The sequence below is a fragment of the Xyrauchen texanus genome, chromosome 26 (genome assembly GCF_025860055.1).
Source record: "Xyrauchen texanus isolate HMW12.3.18 chromosome 26, RBS_HiC_50CHRs, whole genome shotgun sequence".
Classification (NCBI taxonomy): Eukaryota; Metazoa; Chordata; class Actinopteri; order Cypriniformes; family Catostomidae; genus Xyrauchen; species Xyrauchen texanus.
The window spans coordinates 7960079-7982762 of record NC_068301.1 but is presented as its reverse complement, the minus strand read 5'-3'; the positions used below and the strand labels follow the sequence as shown (position 1 = coordinate 7982762).

General features: G+C 40.6%; 1 protein-coding gene across 1 annotated transcript in view; it reads right to left on the bottom strand.

The window, feature by feature from the left end:
• Positions 1-805: 805 nt before the first annotated feature.
• Positions 806-22684, bottom strand: part of LOC127620091 (nuclear GTPase SLIP-GC-like) — a 26326-nt gene continuing 4447 nt past the window's right edge. Inside the window, exons 2-19 of the mRNA XM_052093188.1 lie at positions 16084-16208; positions 15812-15844; positions 15675-15722; positions 15204-15514; positions 14890-15090; positions 14552-14746; positions 12592-12770; positions 12012-12051; positions 9723-9806; positions 9539-9635; positions 9202-9338; positions 8933-9106; positions 8682-8839; positions 8190-8313; positions 5847-5955; positions 2119-2252; positions 1945-2029; positions 806-1814 (exon numbers count right to left, since the gene is read on the bottom strand). Coding sequence (XP_051949148.1) covers positions 1759-1814; positions 1945-2029; positions 2119-2252; positions 5847-5955; positions 8190-8313; positions 8682-8839; positions 8933-9106; positions 9202-9338; positions 9539-9635; positions 9723-9806; positions 12012-12051; positions 12592-12770; positions 14552-14746; positions 14890-15090; positions 15204-15514; positions 15675-15722; positions 15812-15844; positions 16084-16174 — 2256 coding nt within the window. The 5' untranslated portion in view covers positions 16175-16208 and the 3' untranslated portion in view covers positions 806-1758. The remainder of the gene's footprint in view (positions 1815-1944; positions 2030-2118; positions 2253-5846; positions 5956-8189; positions 8314-8681; positions 8840-8932; positions 9107-9201; positions 9339-9538; positions 9636-9722; positions 9807-12011; positions 12052-12591; positions 12771-14551; positions 14747-14889; positions 15091-15203; positions 15515-15674; positions 15723-15811; positions 15845-16083; positions 16209-22684) is intronic.

The following is a 22684-nucleotide window of genomic DNA, read 5'->3' as shown; positions in this document are numbered from 1 at the left end:
GGATGGGCTACAACAGCAGAAGACCCCACCGGGTACCACTCATCTCCACTACAAATAGGAAAAAGAGGCTACAATTTGCAAGAGCTCACCAAAATTGGACAGATGAAGACTGGAAAAATGTTGCCTGGTCTGATGAGTCTCGATTTCTGTTGAGACATTCAGATGGTAGAGTCAGAATTTGGCGTAAACAGAATGAGAACATGGATCCATCATGCCTTGTTACCACTGTGCAGGCTGGTGGTGGTGGTGGTGGTGTAATGGTGTGGGGGATGTTTTCTTGGCACAATTTAGGCCCCTTAGTGCCAATTGGGCATCGTTTAAATGCCACGGCCTACCTGAGCATTGTTTCTGACCATGTCCATCCCTTTATGGCCACCATGTACCCATCCTCTGATGGCTACTTCCAGCAGGATAATGCACCATGTCACAAAGCTCGAATCATTTCAAATTGGTTTCTTGAACATGACAATGAGTTCACTGTACTAAAATGGCCCCCACAGTCACCAGATCTCAACCCAATAGAGCATCTTTGGGATGTGGTGGAACAGGAGCTTCGTGCCCTGGATGTGCATCCCACAAATCTCCATCAACTGCAAGATGCTATCCTATCAATATGGGCCAACATTTCTAAAGAATGCTTTCAGCACCTTGTTGAATCAATGCCACGTAGAATTAAGGCAGTTCTGAAGGCGAAAGGGGGTCAAACACAGTATTAGTATGGTGTTCCTAATAATCCTTTAGGGGAGTGTGTATATATAATGTTTTTTAAATAATAATAAAACAAATATAATAAAAAATTCCTTCCTGTCCTCTCAAATGGGCTTGGTATGTTTCAAACCTGCATGTCTTTCATCTCTGTCACCGTTCACTTTTTAAAGAAAAAAGATGCAATGAAAGTGAATGGTGACTGATAATGTTGGCCTCATATCTCCTTTTGCATTCCACAGGAAAAAAGTAATATATGTTCAGATCAACACAAGGGTGTGTATATGAGGATAGTTTAAATATTAGGGGGGTGAACGCTTTAAATCTGTAACTTTGAGACTTATATTAGCCTATAATTTGTTTATTAATACACATCCATCTTTGATTGCACCAGTGTGAAGGCAATTGTATTAATTAGGCTGTTTATTATTAAGATATATGTATAGCAGAAAAAGTTTACTCTTAAGATTTTATGTATTTGTAAATGTATATATAACATAAATAAAAAAAGGCTTCACTATTTTGTCCTGTTGTCATAGCTTAAACATTAAACATGGATAGATACTTTATGAATACATTCATTCATTTATTGGATAAGTAACTTTATTTAATAAGTGCCAAATATCAATCACAAATGCTAGACTCATTAACAGTGTTAAGAAAGATCTGTTGCTTTGATTGTTTTGCAAATCATTTTCAGAAATTAAAACAACAACAAAAAAGAAAGAGACCCTTTTACTATTTCCCACCTATAAATCACCAATATAGGTTCTTGAATATTGGCAAACTGCCATACGCTTTTAAATATCATTTCTATTCATTGCTTTTATAAAGTTATCATATTAAATATGCTATAAATCAGTATACAGTTTGTGTTTCATGATCTGCAGTTTTTCAAACTTAAAATAAAACCCAAACCTCTGAGTAATATGTTGAGTTTACTTTTAGTAACATGTAATATGTATAACTCAGACACTGTAAAATAAAGTGTTAAGAATTTTTCCCTTTTGTGAATCATATCTTTTCTCTTGTCCTGTTCATTGCTTGATGATCTCAGTCATACAGTTGATCTGACAGTCTCTCCAGCTTTTCAGTCTCTCTGGAGACATCTAGAGAAAATATAATACAAGATATTCAAGAATTTTCATGAACAGACATCATGAAATTCAGAGTTATATGTTGATACTATAGCATTGCAAAAATCACACAATCTTGAAATAGGTTAAAAGTCTCTCTTACCCAATAATGTGATTTTGTTGGTTTGTAACAGTGACAGTTTCATTGATCTCTTTAGTCCAAATTCAAGAGAAATCATTATATGCAGCTTCACAAAGAAAAAAGATTATGTTTGAGTTAAGTCATCATGTAAATAAATATGTGCTTAATGTATGAATTAATTAATAAAACCAATACCTTTAAGTTAATGAACCTTTCAAGGACTTTCATTTTTGCCTTGTTGAACATGTCATGTTTGATCAAATCAACATGCCTTTTTAACATGTCTTGGTTTGCCCTCATGGATCCTGTTCCTTTCACCGCTGCAGCTTCTAAAATAGACAATGTGTTACGGAATCAGACAAGGGTAGACGAGGAGTGAGGATCTAAATGCAGTTCTTTAATGAATGAACAAAAGGGTGAACCGGGTAACTCAAAATCATAAACAACACAGGGAACAAACAAAACATCTACGAGGGGAAAACAAAACAAAAACACGAGAAACATCCACGGAGCGCAACCATAACATTCTCATTTGGATTTGACGACCGACAACGAATGAACAAACAACAGGGCTTAAATACAGAAGGATGATGATCTAAATTACACACAGGTGAGAACAATGACACTGGCAGTGATAAGGGCAGGGGATTATGGGAAGTGTAGTTCGGGACAGGGGAGAGGGGAGAAACACAGAGCAGACCACTGGGACTCGTGACACAATGCTTGGTGTTCATAAATTTTTTTTTCAATGAGACTTTTTACAGTGAAACTACAAGAACCTTCTATTAAAAATGTTTATTGTAGGCCTACATCCTGCAGTATTAATAAAATGTTCACTCTAATATTTTTAACAAATAATACAGTAATTATTTAGCAGCTGCATTATCTAAAGCAAACTACAGAACATTTATTACAGGAAATGACCCCAGTAACAATCTAGGGTTAAGCAACAAGGGTTTGAACCTACAATCTTTTGATTAGCCAACCAGCCCAGGGGCCTCATGCATAAAAACTCTGCATAGATTTCATCCTAAAAGTGTGCGTATGCACAACATTTTCAGATTTATTCAATCAAACGTATGGGAAAACCTGCGTGAAGTTCATTTTATAAATTCCAGCTTGTGGAAGATTGTTCGTACATACATGTGAACCTCCCCCATCTCCTCCCTAAAATAACCATTTATGGAGGGTACAGCGGCTGTTTTAACTGTGCGTAACCTCCTTTACATACAGTTGTGGCCAAAAATATTGGCACCCTTAGTAAATATGAGCAAAGAAGGCTGTGAAAAATATGTATTTAATATTTATTCTTTTGATCTTTCATTAAAAATATTCACAAAAATCTAACATTTAATGAAAGTAAATGAATTGAAAGGGAAGGGAAATCTCATAATTAATTTAATATTTATATAAAAAACACATTTGCTACAATTATTGGCAGTTCTAGAAATTCATATGAGTAAAATATATCTGAAGTATATTCCCATTCATATTATACATGTTTTAGTACACCTGGATGACTAGGAACATTAAATTGTTCCGCTACGACTTTCTGTTTCACAGGGGTATAAATATGAGGTAACACACAAGCCAAATTCCCTTATGTATCACAATGGGTAAGACCAAAGAATAAAGTTATGATGTGTGGCAAAATGTTGTTGAGCTTCACAAAATATGTAAAAAAAAATGGCTATAAGAAAATAGCCAAAGCATTGAAAATGCCCATTTCCAGAATCAGGGAAATAATTAAGAACTTCCAATCAACTTAAGATGTTAAGAATTGGTCTGGAAGAGGATGTGTGTCTATATTGTCTCCACGCATGGTGAGGAGGATGGTTCCAAGGATCACAGCAGGTGAACTGCAGAAATTAGTTGGGTCTTGGGGTCAGAAAGTCTCCAAAACTACAATCAGATGTCACCTACATTCTGCTCTCATCCGACAAACTCAGGCATCTTCATTTTGCCAGACACTACTGTAACTACAAAAGGGACTGGGTTCTATGGTCAGATGAAACAAAATAGAGCTTTTTGACAGCAAACACCAGAGATGGGTTTAGTGCACACTGAGAGGTAGCCATATGGGAAAGTACCCCATCCCCAAGGCTAAATATAGTGGTGGAGCTTTAATGTTGTGGGGCTGTTTTTATGCCAGAGGTCCTGGACATCTTGTTCAGATACATGGCATCATTGCCTCTATAAAATACCAACAAATCAAAAACAAGAAATCAAAACCTCTGCCAGAAAGCTTACAATGGGTCGTGTTTGGATCTTTCAGCATGACAATGCTCAAAAACACATCAAAATCAACACTAAAATGTTTCACTGACCACAAAATCAAGGGTCTGCCATGGCCATCACAGTCACCTGACCTGAAACCCATCGTAAACCTGTGGGGTGAACTAAAGAGGAGAGTCCACCATGTGGACCTTGGAATTTGAAGGATCTGGAGAGATACTGTATGGAGGAATGGTCTCAGATCCCTTGCAATGTGTTCTCCAACCTCATTAGGCATTATAGGAGAAGTCTCAGAGAGTGAGGTTGCACAAAATATTGAATATTGTGCCACACATACAGTATATTTGTTTTTTGATAAGTTGTTGTGTTTGCAGTAGTTTGATGTCTATTAGAGGACAGATTTTTTGTGAATATTTTGGATGAAAGATCAAAAGCATAAACTATAAATACATATATTTTGCAGACTTTTTTTGCTCATATTTACCAAGGGCAATATATTTGGCCAAAGCTGTCATATGCATATCACCATCCAGACACGTGACTACCGAGTTTAACGGTAAGAGAAACTATGAACATGGGAGATAATACAGACTGTTAATGCCTCAAGTGCCCATTAGCTGGTGGTAAAAATAATTTCTTAATCTTTGTCTTGTTTTAGACTAAAATATCTTGATATTTTTAAACAAGATCTGTTAACCCGAGAAACTTTGTTTTATATGATATTAAGGTGTTTTCAGAGAATATATTTACATTTACATTTATGCATTTGGCAGACGCTTTTATCCAAAGCGACTTACAGAGCCCTTCTTACAGGGACAATCCCCCCAGAACAACCTGGAGTTAAGTGCCTTGCTCAAGGACACAATGGTGGTAGCTGTGGGGATCGAACCAGCGACTTTCTGATTACCAGTTTACCAGTTATGTGCATTAGACCACTACACCACCACCACTCGATATACAGTATCTTATCCATGGAAAATATTTTTATGGTTCCAAGCATAAATCTTTGCAATTTTGCTTCTCAGACAATTTTTTTAATCGTTTTAAGGATGTTTTATAGAGAAGATAAATATTTAATACTGGAAACAAAACAAAGATTTTAAAATGATGTGTGCAGTGTTAAACTATTGGCTGACATCATTGGATTACTAAAAGATGTAATAAAATACAAATAAAATATGCAAGCTTACCTTTTGTTTGTATTTGATTGTGTGCACATCCACTACCAATATTTCCTTATTACATCTTATATTTGAAAGCGTTTGTGCTCAATTGGTTACATAAAATTAACATAGCCTAATATAAGCTTGATAACAATATTTTTTGATTCGAGTGCTTAACTACATACTTTTTCAAAATTCTGGGTATTTAATGAAAAGCAGAGTTTATAATCAGTCTGTTCAGTTCATTAATTGTCCAGCTGTCACTTGAGTCACCAACTCACACACAGCAGTAAAAGAGTGCATATGCAAGGGGTACAGCTTGTGTGCACATTTTCATGTCAAGTTTATAACATATATTTATATACACATTTTTGTGCATACGCAATGTTTATACATGAGGCCCCAGATCTTTAAACAATATGCCTCACCCCAAAATAATGATATTGCAAAAACACAACTTGATCAATATACAAACTGGCCAAATAGCTTTTTTTTCTGTTATTATGTATTACTTTTGAAGCTTACGTTCATAACAAGAAGCCATTGCATCCTCAATGGTTGTTTGGATTGATGTATAGATTTCCTTTTTCCTTTTAACAACATCTCTGTTGAGCGATGCCTTCAGTTGGTTTTCCTTTGAAAGGAACATTAGGAAAAATAACAACTTTTGAATTATAAATTTAACATACAGTGTAAAAAACAGCACACACACACACACACAACACAAGACAAACTACTGATAATTTATCAATCCCTTTTTGTTTATTAATCAAAACTCAATCATATCATATTAACCTTATGTACACTATATGGCCAAAAGTTTGACTGAAGTGAACACCAATATTCATATGTGCTTGTTGAACATTTAATTTTAAAACCATGGGTTAATTCTACTCTTTGCTGTTACAACATCTTTAGTGTTCTAGAAAGGGTTTGACTTGATTTTAGAATATAGCAGAGTACATTTTCTCCCAGGGCCGTTTCTTGGCAAAGGCAAACTAGGAGGTCACCTAGGGCACCAGCCATGGGGAATATGGGCAAATCTGTTAATTAAAAGGGGCTGTCTATAAAATGTTGTCCGTTCAGTGTGCAGGAATAATGTCAAAATGAAAATGCCCTAAAAAAATGGGGGTTGTGGTAAACGAACTGGTTTCTTTCATAACCTCCGTTCCCTGATGGAGGGAATGAGACGTTGTGTCGATGTAGTGACACTAGGGGTCGCCCTTGGGAGCCTCAAACACCTCTGATCTTTGAGAAGTTACGTGATGGCCAGGTGTGCTGGCAACGAGACACGCAATGTAACAGTTCAGCTATTTGTGGCGTTTCATATAGGGAACCCTAGTGTCACTAAATCGACACAATGTTGAGTGAGTGACAGATAGGGAATGTCCTGGTTACTTTCGTAACCTCCGTTCCCTGATGGAAGGAACGAGACCTTGTGTCCCTCCTGCCACAACAATGAACTACCCGCTGAAATGGCCGGGACCCTGGTTTTCCCGTCTCGCACCGCCAGTCCACGTAAAACAGTTCAGCTATTTGTGGCGTTTCTTATAGGGACCCCTAGTGTCACTATATCGACACAACGTCGAGTGAGTGACAGATAGGGAACTGAAATATATACCAATGAGTATGTTTACATGGGCAGTTATAATTGAACTACCATGGATTTTTGCATCGTCATGTAGACAGAGAAATTATGCCATATCAAATAGGTAAAGAAAGGACATCAGCTGAGAAAGTAAAGTAGATGTTTTCCTGTTGTCGTTTATCAAATTCAGGTACAACAACATGGAAATCTTTACAGCCACATGCATTTCTTACATTCTTTATACAATGATTTTGGTGGAGACCAGATGTTTGTTATCATTGTGCTCATTGGCTTAGAATTGTGGACTTGTTTATATTTATTATAATCATGCTGATAATAATTTGGTTTGAGAAAAATGTGTCAGTGAAGGTGTTTAAAGAAGCCATATCACCCTGTAGCTCAAAACCCGTTGTCCACTGAAGCTAAACAGGGTTTAGCCTGGTCAGTACCTGGATGGAAGACTTTGTGGGGAAAATTAAGTTTGCTGCTTGTAGAGGTATGAAGGAGGCCAGCAGGGGTGCTCACCCTGCGGCCTGTGTGGGTCCTATTGCCCCAGTATAGTGACAGGGACATTATACTGTAAAAGGCACCATCCTTCTGATGAGACGTTAAAATTAGGTCCTGACCCGTGTGTGTCCTGGCCAAATTCCCCCATTGACCCTTCTGAATCATGGCCTCCTAATAATCCCCAACCATTAATTGACTCTACTCTCTGCTCTCCACCAATAGCTGGTTTGTGGTTAGTGTAATGGCTCACTATGGCTGCCGTCGCATCATCCATGTGGATGCTGCACACTGGTGGTGGTTGAGGAGAGTCTGTGTAACGTACTATGAGTGTAGCGTCAGAAAAGCACCATATAAATGAAACGTTCATTCATTCAAGATGTTAAAGGTGTCCATAGAAATTATCAGTTGTTTTTTTCAGGGTGAGCAACGCAGACAGGCATTTCAGGTATGAATTGCAATTTTCTGAAAGGGTTAATGTTTTTCTGAAACCCCCGACCCACATTTAGACAACACATTTACATTACATTTAAAAAAAAAAGAAGTATTGCTTTAGTCTGACTGAAATCAGACTTTTAAAGTGCATGTAAACGCACTCAATGTCATTCTGCACATTAGGTTTACTTTAAAAAATAAAAGTGGTCAGTTTTGGTATCTTAAATGCTTTCAGTTAGTTTCATTTTAATTATAGTGACAATAAACACTCACTGCAATATGTCAATGTTTCTGAATGATAGGTAGATTATTTAATGGAAGTAAAGACACAGTTTACTCACCTCTGTTTTGATGTAGTTCTGAATGTGAAGTAACATGGGAGATCTTGGGTATGCAGAGTCACTCTGGATGATACTGAACTTATCAATCTGTTCCTGCACTGACCTTCCTGTTTTACCACTGACACTGAAGTCAAGAGAAAACAAATTCTGGTTTCATTTAAAAACAGTTCAAACTAATTTAATAAGTGACACAAGTTTTACAGGAAAGAGAGGCCAGTACAAACACATCTTTGCATTTGTTTGCTGGTTGTGGATTTATGACATTAAACCTATTCCAGGCAAAAGGATATCAACATATACGCACTATCATCAGTAACACAAAAAATGGGTGTTCACTGCAGCGTGAGCAACACACAAAGGGGGTGGCAAATCAAACTCAAAGATGTGCACTCAGACGACAAAATAATTATTTTGAAAAAAAGTATTTTGCTTGTTTGCTACTCATTTAATAGTAAGACAAATTTTGTATGGGTATGGAATGACAGAACTTACGGAAAAATCTGAAAGAAATCTTTGTCAATAGATTCGTGCATGTGTTTGGCTAATTGCTTGTTCAGGTCTATGACTTTATCCAAATGTTTCGACCAATAGCGTCCTCCATTCTTGCACATTGCTTGAAGGATTTTATGGAATACTCTTTTATCAATATTCTGAGTGATAAAACAAAAATATCAATGCTGTTAGAAGGCCGAGGAAATAAGGATACATTTTCCTCAACAATTGACAATGTAAATCAAACTTACAGGTGAAATCACTGCCTGTGTAGTTGCAAGACATAACAGCACTGATTCTTTCACTCCTTCTGAGAGACATTGCTCCAGGATATTATAAATGTTGTCAAAATATTTTACCAGTTCATTTTGTGCCTTTTTAAGGTTCTCCTCAAATTCATTGTGCATGCTGGATTTTGTCTCAGCCTAAAACACACCCATACAGCAGCAGTGCATATTAATACATACATATTGACAGCACTCTGAGGAAAATTTCAAATATCAGCAATTCTGAAAAATACCGTTTTCTTGTCTGTATCCAGTTGGACACTCTGGATCAAAGATAAAACTTCCTTTGCTTCATTGACATAATCTCTGGTCCGTTCTCTGTTAATGTTCTTGTTTAGAGTCCTCAGAGCTTCCTGCAGATCTGTTATTTCTACAGACAATTCACTAAATTATACACAAGGGTGTGATTTGGATTCATTTGTTCGGAGCTTTGTCTAACTCATAAAATATTGTAGCTTTGGACTGATAATGAAAATGCACGTAATCACAGAAAATGTTCTTGTATAAATGGAATTTACTGTCATGATTAATGTTGTAAAAAAAACAACAATAGATGATGGTATACTGTACCTGTTTCACTGGGCTCCAGATTTAAATTGTGGTCAAAAAAAGCTTTGGAGCTTACAGTAAAAACTTGAAGAAAATTCTTGTCAGAACTGAATCTTTTCTATAAAAAAAGAAAGCAGTAGTAACAAGAAGAAAACAACATATGAACAGAAATGATCAAAAACAATGGGAACAATAAAGAAAATACCTTGATTTCCGATTTTTCAAACTTTTCTTTGACTTCTGTCTTGGCACGTTCATTTCTATGAAGTATGCACGCTTTTTTCTGATCCTAAAGAATGAAAGCAACAATACACTTTTAAAAATAAAACTTTTAAAATATCCAAATATTAATATAAGGTGCCTGTATAATAATGATAAAATTAGTGGAGGCATAATAACTTTTAGTCCATTGTGAAATCTGATTCAAAACTTAATGTATACTCATTATATAAAAATGGATATATATTTTTATATGGATATATAAAAAAATGCATTATATAGAAACTGTTTAGTAATGCATTAATCATTGCACATATTTTAAAGCTACAATTTAAAGACTAACAAATGGCCATTTCAAAGTGAGAAACTTTACTTTGTAAAACTAAAATGGTTATTACATCTTAAATATTATTTATCACTGAAATTAAATTATGCTATTTTGTTTTGACTGATATATATTAATAATTCAATCTTCACATATATTTATGCATGTTTAAAAATGGCATATTTACAAAAAATTAAAACCAATGAACTTGTGTGCCGTTTCTTCTCCTTCTTCATCTATGATGAGTTTTTGTGTGATTTTCAGCATATAACCAGAGGTGTCATTTATGGGTGGGACATGTGGAACATCACTTGGGTGAGAAACAGGTAAATATTTAAGTCATTTTAAATGTAAATCTCCACTCTCACTTTCACTTTCAAAATGTGAAAGAAAGTGAAAATTTTAAGTAAAATGGAACTTAGCCTCCAAAGACCCCCGCATTTCCCTTTTTGATTTGTAACTAGTAGCATCTAATAAACAAGCAAAAACAATTCTAGAGCAAATCATTTCCATTGTATGTCCACACATGTGGCTTAACATTAAGCTATAGAAAGTAATATTTTTTTTTTCATCGAATTGTTTATGATGTTTCCAGGAGTGTTGGTTATTCATGTTTTTGAGACGTCAGACATTACAGCTGATGTTCTGTAAAGCTGAAAAAAATATTCTTGTTCAAAGTAATGTCCAGCATCATCCAATCAGTGCCAACCATATTCTAATAAAATGTTGCATTATAAAATTCAGAATCTATTTACTGATTAACTTTGTCGCATGTCTGCCAAACATGTTGATTGATCCAAACATCATCTTCAGGCTGAAACTGAACTTTTGGTCAGATTTTAGGATTGAATGCACATAGCAGCATAGAAAGCTGTAGGATGCTTCCTTGAATCCTGTTTAGTAAATTACTTAATCTCCCGTGTGCTGTCTGTTTTCACTGGTCTCAGAACAGTTTGAAATGCACCTTATTTTCATCTTACATCCATATAAAACCTCTTAAAGAAAGTTTTCTCAGCTTTTGGATGAAACCATTTATCCTCAATGTGAAAATATACTGTAAATATATAGGAATGTATTAACTAATGTTAATGAATATAATCATATTGCACAGAGATAACAAAATAAAATATAATAAAATGTATATTAAAATGAAGCGTAATGACCCACAGATATGTTACAGTTGAAAGTTATTAAAAATTACAAAAATTACAGCTTTTTCTACTTTTAAGGAAATGCAATACGAGTTTCCACATATGTGGACATGTGTTTATCAGGGAGCTGACGTGCTAAAAATTGACAGATTTTTTAATGCGGCATATCAGACGAAACTAGAGACTCTCCTCTTTACAAACAAACCATTTTCAATTAAAAAACATAAAGAGACTTCTTACCAGAGGCACTTAGGCGCTCTGCCCGTAGGAGCGCTTGAAGAAGCAGCTGGTCATGTGACTCGGTGCGGCAGAAGTTAACCCTTTAAATGACAGTCTTGTGAACAGTATTCAGTTGGTTTTTATTTATTTAAATTATACGTTGCATATAGAAAAGTCAAAATACCTCATCCATGCATGTGGACACAGGGTCGCACAAGGTTTAATATTGATCTGTTTCTCACCCAAAGTGATTGCATCGCTTCAGAAGACATATATTCAACAATTGGAGTCGTATCCATTACTTTTATACTGCCTTTATGTGATTTTTGAAGCTTGAAAGTTCTGGTCACCATTCACTTGCATTATATGGACCTACAGAGCTGAAATATTGTTCTAAAAATCTTTTTTTGTGTTGAGCAGAAGACAGTCACACATCTGGGTTTAAATGAGGACGAGTAAATGTATGAAATAATTTATATTTTTGGTTGAACTAACCCTTTAATTTCAGTGATTACTGTCTCTATGAAAGCAGAGTAAATGAGAAATCTATGCTAATACAGTTCTTCTAAATTTTCCAAACCTTGTCTCCTGAGATTTGCCCTTTAGTAAGCCGTTCAGATCTGAAAAGAAATATGAAAAAGTCACAGATTGTTGTACCATGTAAAATTGTGATCTTTGGACTGTGACAAAGTACGGAGCCCCCGAAGTGACCTGTGCAAAAAAAAAAAATCTAAGATACTTTCTCGTGCGCACGCGAAAGTCTCTTAGATTTTATTTTTTGCACAGGTCACTTTGGGGGCTCCATAACAAAGAGATGCTGTAGATTGTGTATAAATATGTTGTAAGTGATATGAAGTACTTTGCTAATTTAGGCTTAACCTGGTGACAGAATATCTGAATGTTCGAAATGTTTGACACAGGGAGTGGCACCTGATTGCAAGATTTCTAAATGTCTAAAAAAAAGTGAGGCCCATGCTCAGCATTGGGCTGTTAGAGAGACATGTGTGATTTCCCATGACAACATTTGTCAATTCATGTCAATTTCACAGGTATCTGTGTGGGCACATTTTTGAAGTGGGAACATTTTATGCATGGTATTCCAAAAACTAAATAAATAAATCACTTACATCGGCTTAAATGACAAAATGCATAATTCTAACCTCAAATATTCTCCTGGTTCGATTTCATCAGTCTTTGTACAGATGAAATGTATGCTTTTGCACTCTCCTCCTGGTCCCAAATCTTCAACGCAGTGCTTTAATATACCCCAGGGTTCTTTGTCAGTGATTGCTCGATTGATAGCACTTACAATCCACACATTAGAGCACTCGCGAAGTTTCTATGGGTTTTGAAATACAGAAGTGAATCATTAAAATGAGAAAGATGAAATGTTTTAAAGGGCACCTATTATGGAATTTTGAAAATTACCTTTCATGTAGTGTGTAACATAGATTTAAGTGAACAAAAACATCCTGCAAAGTTTTATATATGAAAGTTCACCGTAAAAAACGTTATTGTCTCTCATAAGTAGGAGTCGACTCTGAGTCAATGTAATGAATCGCTTTGTCCAACGAGTCATTTTCCTGTTCGCTAGACGCCAAGATCTAAAAATTATCAAATTGGCCGCTCCACTCATTGCGCCAGCAGACACCAGGGAAAACTTGAAAACATCATGTCGACAACAAGACGCTGTGTTCTGAAGTGCATATCAAAAGTGACCTTTTTTTCACTGCCCAGGGACGAGCATGTGAAGAATCAGCGGCTAGAGTTTATATTTACAACTATACCACACAAGTATAGCCCGAACCTTGTGCTGTGTTTGAGTCATTTTAATGACGATTGCTTTACGAACATGAATGCTTTCAAGTGTGGATTCGCGAACCGGTTGATACTGAAGGAAGGTTCAGTACCAAGTTTATTTGGATCAGCTTCCTCTTCCGAATCACAACCTGTAAGTATTATTAATAATTGTTGCTTTTATGTGTTTTTTAGCATGCTTAATAAGTATTTGTGTGTGTTGTGTAAGTTACGCTCAGCGCAGCTTCTAGGTCTCCAATGTCAATTTTTTGGAAATATGTGAAATGTTTGTCGATGTTATTGGAGTTGTCATAAAGAATAGAGCAATAACTTGTAATGCAGTGCTTTACCAATATGTTTATGCGTTGGGCTAACGCAAACAAAAACTGATTGGGTGTTTACCACCGAACTTTTGGCTATGATCGCTAACATAAATCAACTCAAATTCCTTCTCTGATTTTGATTTTTTTACTACAAAGCGGTGATGGGCGTTCCGTTTCCGACAATCTCTGCACAGAGTATACCAATCACAACTGACTGGGTCATCTGACCAATCACCGCAGATTAGCGTCACGCAAAGGAGGGGTTTGGAAAAATGAGTCGTTGAACGAATCATTTGGAAGTCGGTGAGCAAATCAGGTAAATAAACATAAATGCATATTATAAGACAACAAAAGTGTTTTTTGTCATTGCATGCATGTAAAACTGTTGTTGGGGACTCCCAAAACAATATTAGGAACATTTTAAATGCCATAATAGGTGCCCATTAATTAGAATTGCTACTATAATGTTTAATAAGAAAACACTATTATTGTAAACTTTTGTTAAAGGTGCACTCACTAATTAATTCAGCCAGTGAAAGTGTCCGGTAGTGGCTAAAGCACAGGGCTGTTAATTAGAAGGTCGCTGGTTCGAACCCCACGGCCACCACCATTGTGTCCTTGAGCAAGGCACTTAACTCCAGGTTGTTCTGGGGGGATTGTCCCTGTAATAATTGCACTGTAAGTCCCTTTGGATAAAAGCGTCTGCCAAATGCGTAAATGTAAATGTAAAGTGCCCAATTGCGGGAAATTATCGAAACGTACAATATTTATTCATGAATGTCCATCCAACACCATCTTTAGATTAAAGCAGCTTTTTCCTCTAAGACTGATATTACTTGAGTCTTCATCTCATGTGAATGTCTATAATTTTAAGAATTTTTTATGTACTACTCTTCTGTTAATATTTCTTTCTGTTTAAATGTTTTTGCAATTAGCAAATAAATTACAGAGTGCACCTTTAAAGATAATTTAAAAAATTATTATAATTAAAAGTATTTACAGATTTCCACATGGCATCTCTAAGCTTATTGCAGTCTCCTGTCCCAGGAATATCAACAAGCACAATGTGTTCCAAGAGTTCATTACAATTTGGAATCTTTAAAGTCACACTCTTTACAAGCGGCCAGTACCAGCCACCACCGCTTGACTTACTGTGCTGTATGTAAAAATCGACCTCATTTGCAAATTCAGTGACCTGTTAAATGAAATAAATAATGTAGATTTAGACATGCCTTCATTGAAAAGCAAATTCACAATATATAATTATACATTTATTATTTGAAAGTCAAGAAACTTCAGGTCACATATATTAAACATATTTAGTCTCCAAAAACATACATCACTCTTTGAGATTTTCGTAGTCAAGCTTGCAAATATTTTACAATTCTCCATCATCAACTCATCGAATGTTTTTTGATCTGCATCCTCTCCATACAGCACAGTGATCTTTTCTAGAGCAATTTCTATCATGTCATCATTTCTGTCCTCATTTTCATCCGATAAAATATTTAAAAGATCTTTGAGCTCTTTCTCCCACTCCTGCAGAGGTACACAAGACACAATAAAGAACACAAGGCTTTTTTTCTTCACTCCAGTCTGAATTAAGAACACACTTATTAAAGGTATGGTGAAATGAGTATGAATGGTGAAACCTCTTTAGAGAAGAGTTCAATCTCTGCTGAATAGTTGGAATCACTCAGATTGGCTTCCACCTGGGTAATAACTGCTGTACATGCACCAAAACAACCAGATGGCAGTAGATAATTTTTCCCCAAGACTGCATTTAAAAGGGAGCTCATTCCTTCTCCTGATTTTCCAAAAATCCCTATGGTTGCCTTCTTCCTGCTAACTTCATCCATTTTGTCTATCTTTGAAATGATATCTCTGTGCATCATGATGGCTTGGTCTAAGTTGTCAGTGACTCTTTTCATGATTTGCTTTGCCTTGTTCATGATCTCCACATCTATGCTCATTGAAAAAGAAGAGATTCACAATTGGAATTCACAATCACTCTATTATAGAAAGTAATATATTTGCTCTTTTCCAGTCAAGCAAAGTTTGGTTTAGGATCAGACGTTTTTGAAGTGTCAGATTACTGGTGGACAGATTCAGAATCTACTAACCTGATGTCAGCGATGACTCGGATTCATGATCACGTTTTCTTTTTGTACCTATCAGATTAATTCCACACATTTTACTTCCTGAATCACAGGCTTTAAAGCAAACACACAATTATATTTTGAAAGGTGAACTTTCATACCTTGACTTGATGTTGTGGGGTGGATGAATTGTCCTAGAGGAGAAAAGAACATAAGAGGTTGTTGCTGAAGACCTGTACATGTCCTCTGTTTAAATTCAGATAAGAGATTTGCATTTCTGTAGTGACCATTTTATATAAACAAAAATAACCAAAACTCTGATGTCAAACGATGCATGTACTCATAACTGTTTTTATTTGAGTTCATCTTTTTCTGTTGAGTAAAATCATTTGTAAAAAGAAAAACCTGAATATTACAAAACTTGTTGGCTCACCATCAGACGAAATTCCTGATTGTGTAGATGAAGGTACAGGAAGCAGTGGAGGTGGAGGTGGATCTTTTGACATTCTATGAAATGCTGCCATCTCTTGTTTTGGTGTCCCAGAAAATATGGCTGATCTGTAAAAAATGTATGACAATCAGGGGCGGACTGGGAAGACATAGAAACTGGCAAAAAATTTGTTGTCGCTGTTTTTTTCTGGTGGCCCATTTCAGCTTATCGCGGCCCATTAGGGGCCGTTTCACGGCCGGCCCACCAGGAAAATTTCAGAACTTTCCAATGGCCAGTCCGCGCCTGATGACAATACAAATACTAATAACATAACTACAACATAAGCCCTATTTAACAATGTGTAATTTAACTAATTATTGTAACAAAGACTCAGGTAGGTTGGGATCCATATGCAGTGTTTATTAATTCAACTCACAGATCAAAGCAGGCAATGGTCAGGCAATGGGGAATCAGAGCTATCGTAGGCAGTGCCAGGGCGTAGTGAAGAAGGCAGGATGTCAGGGCAGGCAGCAAAGGGCAGTAACGAAGGGCCAGGCAAGGTTCAGGTAGGCAGGCAGTAAACAATCGTAGTCAGCAGGGAAAGCAAGGTCGGTAAGCAGGTAATCAGACAGGAATGGTAGTTAGAACGCTCAGTAGTGTAGCCGGAACAAACAAGACTTCGCAGTGAGTGTGTCACTGCGTGCAGTTTAAATAGAGGGAGCCTGAATAGAAATCAGCTGTGAAATTAATCAAGCCCGGTATGTGGGTGCATGGATGATTAGTACTCAGGTGAATCAGATCTCCGGTGGCCGATCGTGGAGGCGCTCTCGAAAGCGTTCGTGACAGAGCCCCCCTCCTGTGAGCGGCTCCTGAAGCGAGGACCTGGTTGACGCCGGGGTCGACCTCGAGGGCGGAGGGCCGGTCTCTCTGGATGGATTCTGTGGAATTCGGTGATGAGGTTGGGATCGAGGATGTCATCGGCTCCTACCCAGGACCTCTCCTCCGGACCGTACCCCTCCCAGTCCACTAGGTATTGGACTCGACCCCGTAAGCGTCTGGAGTCCAGAAGAGTTCGTACCAGGAAAGCTTCCTCGCCGCCCACGATGATGGGGGGGGGACCGGGGTTCGTCTCCTCCGGCGATCTCGGGCCACCGGCGGGTTTGAGTAGGGAGACATGGAAGGTGGGAGAGATGCGGTAGTTAGCGGGCAGTTGCAGACGGAATGACACGGCATTGATTCTTTTGAGGATTTTGAAGGGACCCACATACCTGGGACTGAGCTTTCTGCAGGGGAGGCGAAGACGTAGGTCTCTGGTGGAGAGCCAAACCCACTGACCCGGGAAGTAGACGGGACCGGGACGGCGGCGCCAATCCGCCTGCTCCTTCGTTCGGTTCACGGCCCGTTGGAGGTGGACGTGAGCTTGGTCCCACACTGCTTCGCTGTGCTGGAGCCAATCGTCGACAGCCGGAACCTCTGATGGCTCGCCGGACCAGGGGAACAGAGGAGGTTGGTACCCCAGAATGCACTGGAACGGGGTGAGGTTTGTTGCGGGTTTCAGGAGGGAATTCTGGGCGTACTCGGCCCACGGGAGGAAGCGGCTCCAATCGGCCTGGTTGTGATGGCAATAGGTGCGGAGAAACCTGGTGATTTCCTGGTTCAGGCGCTCCGTCTGACCGTTGGACTGGGGGTGGTACCCTGAGGTGAGGCTGACGTTGATGTTCAGCAGTCGGAAGAAGGCTCGCCATACCCTGGAGGTAAACTGGGGTCCACGGTCTGAAACAATGTCCTCGGGTAGGCCGTAATAGCGGAACACCCAGTGGAGAAGAAGTTCTGCGGTCTCTAGCGCTGTGGGGAGCTTGGGAACTGGGATTAAGCGGCATGCTTTGGAGAAGCGGTCAATGACCGTGAGTATCGTGGTGTGACCTCGGGAGACCGGTAGGTCAGTGATGAAGTCCACGGCAATGTGGGACCAGGGACGGTGAGGTATGGGGAGCGGTTGAAGAAGCCCTGCGGGTGGTTGCTTAGGAGTCTTGGACGTGTTGCAGGCGGAACACCCGTGCACGAAGTCGGTGGCATCTTCTTGTAGGGTTCCCCACCAGAAACGATTTTGCAGCAGGCGTATGGTGGTTGTGATCCTGGGGTGACCGGAGTTCGTGGCATCATGAACCCAGCGAATGACTCTCTCTCGGAGGCTGTGTGGCACGAAGGTCCGGTTGGGTGGGCAGTCAGGCGGTGGCGGATCGGTCGCTTGGGCCTGGACGATATCGGCCATGATGTCCCATTGGACTGGGGCCAGAATCAAGGTGGACGGAAGGATGGGCTCAACACTGGAGTTCAGGGGAATGGCGTCGTGCTGCCGGGAAAGTGAGTCGGCCTTGACATTCTTTGAACCTGGTAGGTAGGAGATGGAAAAGCGGAAGCGGGTGAAGAACAGCGCCCACCGAGCCTGCCGGGGGTTGAGCCTCTTGGCAGAACGCAGGTATTCCAGGTTGCGGTGGTCTGTTAGGACTTGGAAGGGGTGTCGAGCTCCCTCCAACCAATGTCGCCATTCCTCCAAGGCGGCCTTCATGGCCAGGAGTTCGCGGTTGCCGACATCGTAATTCCGCTCTGCGGGCGAGAGTTTGCGGGAGTAGAATGCGCAGGGGAACAGCTTGAGAGGGTTACCTTGGCGTTGCGAGAGAATGGCACCAATGCCTGAGCTGGATGCGTCCACTTCTACTACGAAGGGGAGGTCTGGGTTGGGGTGGTGCAGAATGGGAGCCGAAGTAAATCGTTCCTTGAGCTGGTTGAATGCCTGGAGTGCGTCGCTGGACCAGTGAAGCTTAGTAAGTCCCGCCTTTACCATGGCAGTGAGCGGGGCGGCGACCGTGCTGAAGTTCCTAATGAAGCGGCGGTAGAAGTTGGCGAAACCTAGGAACCTCTGCAGCTCCTTTACCGTGTTGGGTTGTGGCCAGTTGAGGACTGCCTGTACCTTGCTTTCATCCATGGCTACTCCCTCCGGGCTGATGACGTACCCGAGAAATGTCACAGTGGTTAAGTGGAACTCGCACTTCTCGGCCTTGGCGTAGAGTTGGTGCTCAGCCAGACGTTTCAGTACGGTCCTGACCTGCATGATGTGCTCCTCCAGGGAGTTGGAGTAGATGAGTATGTCGTCGATGTAGACGATCACACACCGGTTGAGCATGTCGCGGAAGATGTCGTTGATGTACGACTGAAATACGGAGGGGCTATTGGACAGGCCGAACGGCATCACCAAATATTCATAGTGGCCGTTGGTGGTGGAGAAAGCCATCTTCCACTCATCCCCCTCGCGGATGCGGATGAGGTTGTAGGCACAGCGCAGGTCCAGCTTGGTATAGATTCTGGCAGACCGGAGTTGTTTGAGGGCCACGGGAATTAAGGGGAGCGGGTAGCGGAATTTTACGGTGACGTCGTTGAGCCCACGGTAGTCGATGCATGGGCGCAGTGACCCGTCCTTCTTACCCACAAAGAAGAAGCCGGCTGCGGCTGGAGAAGTGGATGGCCGAATGAACCCCTTGGCGAGTTCTTCCTCGATGTAGGTTCTCATAGCTTGGGATTCGGGTTCAGATAGAGGGAAGATGCGCCCCTTGGGTGGTGACAAGCCTGGGATGAGCTCAATGGCGCAGTCGTGCGTGCGATGAGGCGGGAGCTGTGCTGCCTTGACCTTGCTGAAGGCTACACTTAAGTCAGCGTATTCAGTGGGTACCAGGGAGGAGGCGTGAGGCACTGCCGAGATTTTAGCGGAGCCTGCCATGATGGGGGTGGAGGTTTTTTTTAAGCATTTTGTGAAACAGTCATCCCCCCATTGAGTGATTTGTTGCTCCCGCCAGGAGATTTGTGGGTTGTGTTGGCATAACCAGGGGTGACCGAGAATGACAGGGTTGTGGGGTGAGTGGATGATGAAGAAGCGTGTGGTTTCGGTGTGCAGTGCCCCCACCTGCAGGATCACGTCGGTGGTGGTGTAGTGCACCCGACCGGTCCCCAGGGGGCGCCCGTCCAACGCCGCCACTGCCAAAGGAGGAGTACAAGATAACAAGGGAATGTTAGCACGTTTGCACAGTGACTCATCAATAAAGTTCCCCGCTGCTCCCGAATCTATCATAGCATGGGCAGTGATATTGGCAGTGAGGTGAGTGAGTTTAATGGGAACTACAAAACAGGCAGTGGTGAGGGGGGAGGTGGTGAATTGACTCACCTCGGCCTGTGGAGGGCGTCGCGGACAGTCAGCGCGAAGATGCCCCGCTTGACCGCAGTAGAGGCAGAGGTTGTGCGAGAGGCGGCGTTCCCTCTCTTCGTGAGAGAGGTGGGTCCGACCGACCTGCATAGGTTCGGGTTCTTCGGGGAGTGAACGAGTCGGTGCGGCCGGCGCGGGCCACCGGGTTGGTCGCCTGGAGCGGATGAGGTTGTCGATGCGTATGGCGAGGGTGATGAATTGGTCAAGGGACATACCTTCATCGCGGCAGGCCAGCTCGGACTGAAGCTCGGCGCTCAAGCCCCGTCGGAAGTGGAGCGTGAGGGGGCTTTCCGGCCAGCCGGTCTGTCCAGCGAGAGTGCGGAAGGAAAGCGCGTAGTCCGCTGCCGTGCGATTACCCTGACGCAGGGCTATCAGCTGGTCGCCCGGGCTCTTGCCACTCTCGGGGTGATCGAAGACTGTGGTCAGGCTGCCCATAAAGGATTCGTAGGTGAACTGGGTAAAACCCCGGTTGGTCCAGATCGCGGTGGCCCAATCAAGAGCTCGGCCCGTGAGCACGGAACTCACGAAGAGGATCTTACTCTCATCGGTGGGGTAAAGTGCTGGTTGTTGGGAGAGGAAGACCGAGCACTGCATGAGGAATCCCTTGCACTTCGAGGGCGTACCGTCAAACTTCTCGGGGTGTGCGAGGCGCGGGCCGGTGATCGGCTGGTAGTGAGGGACGGCATCGGCCGCTGGGATTGCTGGAGGCGGTGCTGGCTGGCTGAGAGCTTGTACAGCCCGCACGATTTCATCCACGGCGGTCGTCAGGCGGCCGAGTTGATGGCGTTGGGCAGAAAGCTGATTCGCTTGGGTGGTGAGCTCTTCCGTCAAACGTGATATCACCGCTGGATCGATGTTTGGCGAAGTCTTCTGTAACAAAGACTCAGGTAGGTTGGGATCCATATGCAGTGTTTATTAATTCAACTCACAGATCAAAGCAGGCAATGGTCAGGCAATGGGGAATCAGAGCTATCGTAGGCAGTGCCAGGGCGTAGTGAAGAAGGCAGGATGTCAGGGCAGGCAGCAAAGGGCAGTAACGAAGGGCCAGGCAAGGTTCAGGTAGGCAGGCAGTAAACAATCGTAGTCAGCAGGGAAAGCAAGGTCGGTAAGCAGGTAATCAGACAGGAATGGTAGTTAGAACGCTCAGTAGTGTAGCCGAACAAACAAGACTTCGCGAGTGAGTGTGTCACTGCGTGCAGTTTAAATAGAGGGAGCCTGAATAGAAATCAGCTGTGAAATTAATCAAGCCCGGTATGTGGGTGCATGGATGATTAGTACTCAGGTGAATCAGATCTCCGGTGGCCGATCGTGGAGGCGCTCTCGAAAGCGTTCGTGACAATTATGATATATAATCTGATATATATATATATATATATATATATATATATATATATATATATACTGTATATATTATATCAAATATTTAATAGAGAACAACTGTCTCAAATCATGAGACTATGCTATTTTATTTTATACAATATGGCCAAAAGTATGTTGACACCCCCTTCTAATGAATTAATGAATTAATGAATTAATGAATTAATGAATTAGATTCCATTATTGCACAAGTGTGGGTCCAGACTCTCTGTTTGTTTGGCCAATGGCAAGTGAAGCATGTTTTTGGGAAAGCTGTTTAAAAACAGTATTTTTGCAATTCCATTTGGTGGCCGTAGTGGCATAGAAATTACACTTCAGCTTTTAAGAGAGACAGAGAGAGCAAACAGTTCAGCATCATCACACTCCAGTCCATCAGGAAAAAATTGTTTCCTAACTTACATTAAAGTAACCTATGTTTAAAGCATATAGTGTATATTTCAAAGATTTACATTTAGCAAGGTTTTTGACCCACTGTGATTCTCACCTTCCAAGAATATCCAATGATTTGTCTTCTTCCTCATTCCTGTACATTATATACTCATAATTTATATTTTCACACACCTTACTCTCATCTCTTACATTTAAAATAAGTGATAAGCAAAATAAATACAGTACATTCTGAGAATAATTACTGAAACTTTTACAATACCATAAAATAATCATCATTCATAAGACAATACAAAAAGTGGCTTTACAATACAATGTATTGTTTACTACCATATTATTGATCATAAGTCAGTCATTGCCATACAGTTCACAGCAATCCATTTCATAAGTGAATTTGTCAATCAGTTGGAGATTTATTATGAGGGCTTGTTTAAGGACCCGTCACATAGGGGTATAGATAGTACACAATACTACAGATATATTTTACAATAATGCCAAGACATTATATTCATTACATAGTGAAATGCTTTTGTTGTTGTTGGAGGTACAAACAGAATTTAAATAATATTTCAAGTCTTTAAAAAA